The sequence below is a fragment of the Nematolebias whitei genome, unplaced genomic scaffold (genome assembly GCF_014905685.2).
Source record: "Nematolebias whitei isolate Nwh7 unplaced genomic scaffold, NemWhi1 Nwh_scaf_680, whole genome shotgun sequence".
In the NCBI taxonomy this organism is placed as follows: Eukaryota; Metazoa; Chordata; class Actinopteri; order Cyprinodontiformes; family Rivulidae; genus Nematolebias; species Nematolebias whitei.
The window spans coordinates 1-9440 of record NW_023619225.1 but is presented as its reverse complement, the minus strand read 5'-3'; the positions used below and the strand labels follow the sequence as shown (position 1 = coordinate 9440).

Below are 9440 nucleotides of genomic sequence, written 5' to 3'. Positions count from 1 at the left end.
GGGGTGGATTTGAATGTTGGAATTGGATTGGAAATTACATCTACAAGTGATTAACCTTTGGTAATCAAGCCCAGTCAAGATGGCCGCCACAGCTAAGACTTATTAAGAAACAAATAACATGTAATGCAGTTCATTTTACAGCTAAAATTTGATGTGGTTATTCCCAACACATACTCTGAGCACTGACTGATATCACAAGATGTTGATTTAAAGTTTGTCATTAATTAGTCAAAGTGACCTTCTTGTTAGCAAAAATCTTACGAACCACTGGACAGATGTTACTGAAACCTAGATGTACGCCTATAGCTCGTTTCAGCCTCAATAGGTCACCACAGCTAAATGACATTAACCAACACAAAACTGACTTACAGTGGTGCTTGAAAGTTTGTGACGCCTTTAGAATGTTCTATATTTCTGCAATTATGGGGAATTTTAGCCCGTTCCTCCGTACAGAACAGCTTCAACTCTGGGATGTTGGTGAGTTTACTCACATTAACTGCTCACTTCAGATCCTTCCACAACATTTGGATTGGCTTAAAGTCAGGACTTTGACTTGGCCATTCCAAAACATGACCTTTATTCTTCTTGAACCATTCTTTGGTAGAACAACTTGTGTGTTTAGAGTCTTGCTGCATGACCCACCTTGTCTTGAGATTCAGTTCATGGACAGATGTCCTGACATTTTCCTTTAGAATTCTCAGATATAACTCAGAATTCATTGTTCCATCAATGATGGCAAGCCATCCTGGCCCACATGCAGCAAAAAAGGCCCAAACCATGATACTACCACCAGCATGTTTCACAGATGGGGTAAGAATCTTCTGCAGCAATGCAGTGTTTTTCTTTTTCCAAACATGACGCTTTAAACCAAAAGTTCTATTTTGGTTTCATCCGTCCACAAAACATTCTTCTAACAGTTTTCTTGTCCACGTGATCTTTACAAACTGTAGACGAGCAGCAATGTTCTTTTTGGAGAGCAGTGACTTTCTCTTGCAACTCCGCCATGCACACAATTGTTGTTCAGGACTCATGAACATTAACATCAGTCAATGTGAGAGAGGCCTTCAGTTTAGAAGTTATCCTGGGGTTCTTTGGGACCTCGCCGACTATTCCACACCTTGCTCTTGGAGCGATCTTTGTTGGTCGACTACTCCTGGGGAGAGTAACAATGGTCTTGAATTTCCTCCACTTACACAATCTGTCTGACTGTGGATTGGTGGAGTCCAAACTATTTAGATGGTTTTGTAACCTTTTCAGCCTGATGAGCATCAACAACTTTTTTTCAGAGGTCCTCAGAAATCTCTTTTGTTCATGCCATGAAAAACTTCTACAAATATGTGAAGAGCAGACTTTGATAGATCCCTGTTCTTTAAATCAAACAGGGTGCACACTCACACCTGATCATCATCCCATTGATTGAAAACACCTGACTCGATTTCACCTTTAAGCTAACTGCTAATCCAAGAGGTTCACATACAGTATTTTGACCACTCACGAATATGTAATATTGGATCATTTTCCTCAATAAATAAATGACAAAGTATAATATTTTTATCTCATTTGTTTAAATGAGTTCTCTTTATCTACTTGTAGGACTTGTGTGAAAATCTGATGATGTTTTAGGTCATATTTAAACAGAAATATGGAAAATTCTAAAGCATTCAAACTTTCAAGCACCACTGCAATTTTAGATGTGGAGCTAAATTTGAGGTGGTAGTAGTGGAGTCATCCTTAACACATACTTCAAGTGCTAACAGATCATGCATATATTGTACAAGATCTGACTGAAACAGCTAGAACTCCATCTTTTCTCATTATAAAAGAATCTTAGCTTAAAACTCTGGCATGAAAGGCGGAAGGTGAAATGCAAGGAATTCCATATTGTTCATGTTTCCCTTGATCTTTGAACAACTCTAATATTTATTGTTCCCATTTCAGTCTTTACTTTCTAGAATTTGTCAATTATTTTACTCATGAGTGTTCCTCAACCTTACGACTTGCATCCTTGGGACTGTAGTGGCCTAAGGCGCTGGCTCAGCTGTGAGCCTATTAACTGCTCATCTTTAAATGCAGATGCCATCCAATCTCCTAAGGAGCAACGGTGCACGTTGCTCAAGATGGTAAACAACACGAGTCAACGCATCAATGTCTTAACTACAGTTCCAAGTGTTACCCTCCCCCGCACCTGTTAGCAGAACTAAAAAAGCATGGTTTCTTTTCCACCCCTTAAAAAGGTGCTCAGAGTTGTGCAAGTCCTTCTTTATTATTTACTAGACTGTTACAGTAAATTCTGTGTACATTACAAAAAGCAAACAGATCTCATTTCTTATATTTTATTTGAAGCTTATAGAACATCTGAACATAGAACATTTTAAATAGCTCACATAATTGGAATTATCAAAATACAATTAATACATTCTATGACAGTGATAGAGGACTATGTGTGTTATGTGCCATCTCAAGCGAGCAGTGGTTAAAGTAGTGTTAAGCGCAAGCTGAGATAGGGTGGCTGAGGCCACTGAAGTAGGAGATTTCCCGCTCACTCATGAGCTCAAAGTGCAGCGGCTGCTGGCAGAACGTGCACTCTGCTGAGGAGTGGGGCTTCAGGCCCAGACCCACCTCCTTCCATGTCTGCACCAGCCTCTCTGAAGAAGGGAGGAAAAACACATCAGATTAACAGAGAAATATACAGTGGCAGCAGGTTCTGTGCATTATTTTATTCAAAATCAACTTTAACATTAAATTTGATATAATCATAATAAACAATGATTTCTAATCATCAGCCTAACAGCTGATTGTAAGTGCACTAACAATCGGTCGTTAGGCTGATGGTCCTCCTTTTGCATGTGAGCAACTAGTTCTGGCTGTCACCAGCAAACTGGTTGATCCACTAAGAGAAGGTGCTGCTTATAAGACAGTTTGTTGCAGTTCCTCAGACTAAAGAAGTCTTCTGGATAAAAGATGAAACATTTCAACAAAGAACCCATACAGAGGGCCTGAATCAACCTTGTTAGATTTATCTATCTGGATTATTGAGCATGTATCAGGACAATTACTTCATATTTTAAGACTGCTTAATCGTCTTACCAACAAAGTATTTCATCATCTCTGGGGTGTGATGAGGAGTCGGAGCGATGCGCAGGAGCTCCTCTCCTCTTGCAACAGTGGGATAGTTGATGGCCTGCACATAGATGTTGTGGCGACTCATCATGATGTCACAGACCTCCGTGTTTTTCTCAGCATTTGCCACCTAAGATATAAAAACAAAACATTTAATAAAGTCATTAAGTTTCTATCATGTACAGCTAATTTGGCAGGTGTTTCTGTACTGGTAAGATTAAATCACCGCTTACCCGGATAGGGATGATGTGGCTGGGACAGTGCACAACAGGCAGCCCCGAGTCCATCAGCATTTGTCTGAGCAGCTTCACGTTACGCTGGTGTTTACGTCTCAGCATGCGACCTTCTTCACTTTTAAGAATCTGGATGGACTGCCTGGCTCCAGCCAAAAGCATCGGCGGCAGAGACGTGGTGAAGATGAAACCAGCAGCATAGGAGCGCACTGTGTCCACCAGTGCAGAGGTACTGGCAATGTAGCCACCCACACAACCAAAAGCTTTGCCTGTGGAAAGAGAAGAGATTAACGGCTATTCCCTGACTTAATGGCGGTTCTAAAGACACCATTATGAGTCTCCTGCTGAAACTTAAAACAAGATCTCAAAAACCAACAGCCTTCCTCACAGTGCAGCTACACAGCTGGTAGGAAATAATCATGCCCTCAGCTTGACAGCAACGCAAAGTAACTCAATAAGAGGGCAATGAGAGCCCCCAGTTTCCTAGCAACAGCAGAGCTGCTCCAGCTTCTTTAGGCTCCCAGGCATATTGAGTGACAGAACTGAGGTTTAATTCTCACAATGACAAAAAAAACAAGGTGAGTCATGATGACTGGGAGAGTTGGTTCAAAATGTAACTAAACTTAAAAAAAAAAATCCAGAAACCATAAAAGCATACTGGCACAACAACCCGTTTGTTTGGATTATTATCAGCTTAAGAATATTGTGGAATTGATTAAAAGACAAAATGCTCTGAACATTTGTTTTTCATGCTGACCTAGAGTTCCTGAAATAATATCCATCTTGCCCATGACGCCATCCCTGTCACCGATGCCGCCTCCTCTGGCACCATACAGACCCACAGCATGAACCTCATCTACAAAGGTGATGGCACCGAACTCATGAGCCAAGTCACACATCTCCTCTAGCGGACACACAGCACCTGTGACACAGAGATATGAGCACAAGGTCATATAAACAGTCTGTAACAGAAGTGGAGTAACAGTTCAAAGAATGCAAGTGCTTAGATAAATAAAAGATTAAAAAAAAAGGTCAAACTGACCATCCATGGAGTGGACGGTTTCAAAGGCCACGATTTTGGGTTTGGTGGGGTCTCCTTTCTGCAGCAGCTCTCGTAGATGAGCCACATCATTGTGGCGGAATATAAACTTTTTAGCACCGCTGTTCCTGATACCCTGAATCATTGACGCATGGTTGCCTGAGTCCGAGTAAATCTCGCAACCTAATTTTTTTGGAGGAAATAGTACATGAAAATGTGCTAACGTAAAAAACAAACAATAAAAAAATATACATAAAAAGTTTTATTTACCAGGTAGCATTTTAGCAAGGGTGAAAAGGGTGGAGTCGTTTGCAACAAAGCAGGAAGTGAAGAGCAGTGCTGCGTCCTTCTTGTGAAGGTCAGCCAACTCGTGCTCCAGTTCCACGTGAAACTTACTGGTCCCAGAGATATTCCTGGTACCTCCTGCCCCTGACCCATGCTTCTGTAAATTATCCCTGGACACAGACATCAATCAAACAAGAAAAATGTTATTCAGTGACTCAGAATGCCTTAAACTTCACTGTTAAAGTAATAAACATTAGTTCTGTAGATATAAGCTTAGAAACTAAATCAACAGGTATCAGAGGTGCATTGTAGTGTGCAGTACATGCTTAAAAGAAAAAAACCTTAATGGAAATAAATTAATTGAACTATAGCCAACTTATTCTACTATATTTACCCATAAACAAAGGGGTTAAAGACTTCTGTGTGTCAGGTTTCAGCTTTTCTTGTTCTATCTGAACTCTGTTCTCACAGTGGAGCAAAAGCTACAGAGCAATCAAGGGAAGCAAAGTAAAAATAAACGTTTGCCAAATTATATAACAGACCTTGACCAAAAAGCACTGGCTAAAATATTACCCTTTGTTGATTAGTATTCAAACTACATCTGTCACTTACATGATAGATTGCACAACTAAAGGGTGTCGACTCATTCCCAGGTAGTCATTGCTGCACCAAACAGACACCTCCCTTTTCTCCTCCAGAGAGCCTGTGAAGTCGTCAGCCATCGGGAAGTCAGTGGCCAGACGATTCACAGTCTTAAACACACGATATGTGTGATCGCTCTTCTTCTCTTCAATCTTCTTCTCAAAAAAGTCATCGTATTGGAAGCGTGACACTGTGACAAAACAAGGAACAAAAAGAAGAAAAAAGAAATTGCTCAACATGGTTCAATGTTTAAATTGTACAGTGATCAATAAGAGCAGCCTAAAAATTACACAAGACTTGGAAACCAAACAAAAAAACAAACATACTTCGGCTAAGCAAGTTGTCCTGCAGCAAGTGGGTGACCCTCTTAGGTTGCTGCTTCAGAAGAGTTTTCAATAAATTATTTTGTTCCCCATTTTTGGTAACATTGGCCAAGCACGGCTGCTTCAGTTGGGCTGGTATAACTTCTGAAAGAGGTTAAGAAAACAGAATGAAGTGTTAAGGAAAGTACACTGAGCTAACACTTAATGTGTAACAGCTCTTACCTTTCTGGACGGTGCGTACTTCCTCTACATCCTCCTGGAACTCCATGGTAACCTGACGGACCACACCACTGTCCTTCTGGTTCATCTCAGCAGCCAGGAAAGGGCACTTTGAGGCCACCACTTGGCCAGGTGGTGGCATGGGATGACCAGTGGGCAGCTTAGACTCAGCTTCCTGCTTAAGGGCTGTGAGAGAAAAAAAAAGAAAATATAGGCATTAAGTGCTTATATGCTACATGTCACAGTGCCACATGTATGCCTTAAAACCAACATAGCTGTAAATCTGCTAGTCTTTCCAATAATGGGAGACACTTTTCTTAATATTATGTGGCTGCTGTTAATAAAACCAGAAATTCTCAATCATACCATCACTTGCAGCCTTGGTGTCAGTGTTCTGATAGAAAGATGAGGAGCAAAGGGCCCGAGCCATTGAAGGGGCCATGGGTTTTGAAGCCAGCTCCATCATGATAGGGCATCGCTGAGCATATGAGACCAGAGACTTTTTGGATTGCTGGAAAAAGGCCTGGGGCATACCAGCCAAGAACGGGCAGCGACGCACGATCACATCCATTGCCAGCAGATGTGGTGATTGCCGACAAATCTAAAGAGATAGAAAAATAGATAAATATAGGACAAGTCAAGTCAAGTCAAGTCATCTTTATTTGTAGAGCACAATTTAAAACAGATAAACTGTTATCAAAGTGCTTTGATAACAAGGACAAGCTGCTACAGTCACATTTACTAAAATAGTAACTAATATGGGTCAAAATAAGAGTATAAAGGTTTTGAGAATGCTCGTTCTAAGAGACAGTAAGAGATCTTTGCAATCAAACTGTCTGTCTGAATCCCAACACAATTATGCTCTAAATGACTGTGTCTACAAAGATCTCTGAAAGGGGGCCATCTTTCACCTTTTATTTCTCTAAAAAACTTTCACTTCCCATTTTATGTGCATACTGGTGATGACATGGTAATAACAATAATAAACTTTTCTTAGTATTTACAATTTCTGAAACTATTCCTCGCCCCTTACCGTCTCCTTCCTAATCCAGATAATATCAGGTTTACACATTCCTGAACAGATTACTCACTCCCATTTTTTTTACCTCATTTATTCAAGAAAATCCCACCAAAGCCTGTAAAAATTTAGAACTGGAAAAATCCGGACTACAGTATAAAGATTATAAAACGTCAACTTATTATGCTACTTAATTGCGTGTTTTCGTTATAAATAAATAACTTTTAACGCGTTATCTCAAAAAGCTCAAATAATCACCACTCGTGTAATTAGAGAGAAGCTCGTGTCCCTACTGATTAAGGCATTTTAATAATATAACGTATATTTTAAGCCCCCACAATCTAATTTCTAACCACTCCAAAAAGTAAACAAATGTTATTAGACCATCATAATCTTGTCATTAGCTAGCGTCGGCGGCGACATCTTAATACAAAGCAGTTTTTAGTCCCTAAGTTAAAATCATAGATAACAACAGAATAATTTTATTTACAAAATACCCGGCTGTAAACAGACAGTTTTAATTTTTAGGAGTCTTCCGGTGATCTTTGCCGGTTGACCTCGCTCTGATGTTAGCTAAACTGCTAGTTAAAGCTAAGCAGTCAAGAAAAACAAGACTAAAAAAACCTACCTTTAAGATTAACACGGGATGGTATAATCCTTAAAGGTCGCGTAATAAGCAGGATAACAGCAAAGGCGCTGAATAAATCTAACACCCAGGAAAAAAGCCTTTTTTATTTTGAAAGAAGCGAAGCTTAACAGCACTTCGTTATCCTGCACTGAGGACGAACGAGGAGGACGAGGACTTCACCGGGTTTATAAATCCATACGCCTACGTCAAAGTCTCGCGAGACTTGATGAAATAACTTTTTTTTTATATTTTTTTTTTTTTTTTTTTTTTTTTAAAGAACTTTATTATGAACACAATTTACAAACAAACCAGGCAAACAGTGTAGTACAATATAATAAACAAATTTCACAGGTTGAGTTATTTACATTCAAAAGACATACAAGAAAAAAAATTAAAATAAATACATTAAAAAAAAAAAATAAATAAATAAATAAATTTAGAGGTTTATATCAAATCAAACGTATTGATCAAATTATAAAGTTGTTGAGCAGATTTACTTTTAACCAATTTAAGAGACTCACAAAAAGATTTCAGGTTATTTTTCCAATGAGATAAATTTGGATTCACCTTAAAAAATCTACATTTATGAATAAAGTACTTTCCTAGTAATATTATGTTATTAATTAAAAATTCTATTTTAGAGTTTTGAAAATAAACACCAAATTTTATTATTGTTAAAGTCAGATCAGGCAATTCAATTCCCTGGGTCTGAAGCCAACCCCACATACTTCTCCAAAAGTCTAGACTGACATTGCAGTTGAAAAAAAGATGATCTAAATCCTCCTCTTCATCATCACAAAATGTGCATCCAGCAGTATCAAACTTGAATCTAGATCTGATAAAAGCATTAGTTGGATAGATGTGATTTAGAATTTTAAAATGGACTTCCTTAAGTTTTGGAGGAAGTGGAAAAGAGATATATTTTGTCCTAATTCTAGAAATTATATCCATTTGAAAATCTTTAAGAATATAGTAACGTTTGATTTGGCCAGGATACAATTCTTTCTGTAAAACTCTCCTCATGAGCTTGTTTGTCATTGCTTTATCTCCAAAATTTATGTTTTCTATAAACAGTTGACTTAGATCAGGGGATACTTTGGAGTGAAACAAATCTTCTTTAACCATAGATTTAAGAGGTGTTGGTATTGCTTTTATCAGCTTGTTGTAAATCCTGACATCACACACAAGATTATATTTCAAACAAAATTCGTTAAACAACAAAATATCACCATTATCATTCATAAAGTGTGATATAGCCCAGATACCTTTAGAAAACAGGTTCTCTAAAAATAAAGATTTTCTATTACAAAAAACATATCTATTGTTCCAAACTGGAGTATTATGTGGAGTGAAATTGTGTTTGTAGAGGAGTTTCCAATAAAGCAGAACCTGTTGGTGAAAGTCTGACAGTTTGATGGGCAACTTATTATAATCAAAATCACATCTCAAAAGAAAATCTATTCCACCTACAGCTTGAAAAATATAATTAGGAATCACAAACCAAAAAGATTGTGAACTGTTACAAAATGATTTCAGCCAATTAAGTTTTAAAACGCCATTCATGGCATTAAAATCAATGACATTACTGCCACCTTCCTCATAGCTTTTAACTATATCTTCTTTTCTGATGTAATGACATTTGTTCTTCCATATAAAGTTAAAGTTGATTTTGTTTATGTCTCTAATAATGTGTGGAGGGACTGGCAGAGAACATGCTGGATAAATCAGTCTGGATAAACTCTCCGTTTTGGTTAGGAGGATTCTTCCAAATATGGTGATATCCCTTTGCAGCCAATTATTAAAAATTGATTTGCATTTTCCAATATTGCTCAAGATATTCTTCTCCTCAGATATTGCTCTATCTTTACAAATCAATATTCCTAAATATTTCACCTCTTTCTTTACTTTTATATTATATAGTGGCTGCAAAGGG

General features: G+C 38.2%; 1 protein-coding gene across 1 annotated transcript; it reads right to left on the bottom strand.

Moving 5' to 3' along the window:
• Positions 1-2319: 2319 nt before the first annotated feature.
• Positions 2320-7661, bottom strand: LOC119429362 (5-aminolevulinate synthase, nonspecific, mitochondrial-like). The gene is made up of 11 exons (XM_037697005.1): positions 7508-7661; positions 6228-6462; positions 5865-6047; positions 5646-5786; positions 5290-5509; positions 4663-4847; positions 4396-4575; positions 4111-4275; positions 3354-3622; positions 3088-3250; positions 2320-2645 (listed from the first exon to the last, which is right to left on the bottom strand). Exons 2-11 carry the CDS (start codon positions 6430-6432, stop codon positions 2485-2487), a joined length of 1872 nt encoding a protein of 623 aa, XP_037552933.1. The 5' UTR covers positions 6433-6462; positions 7508-7661; the 3' UTR covers positions 2320-2484.
• Positions 7662-9440: the final 1779 nt, after the last annotated feature.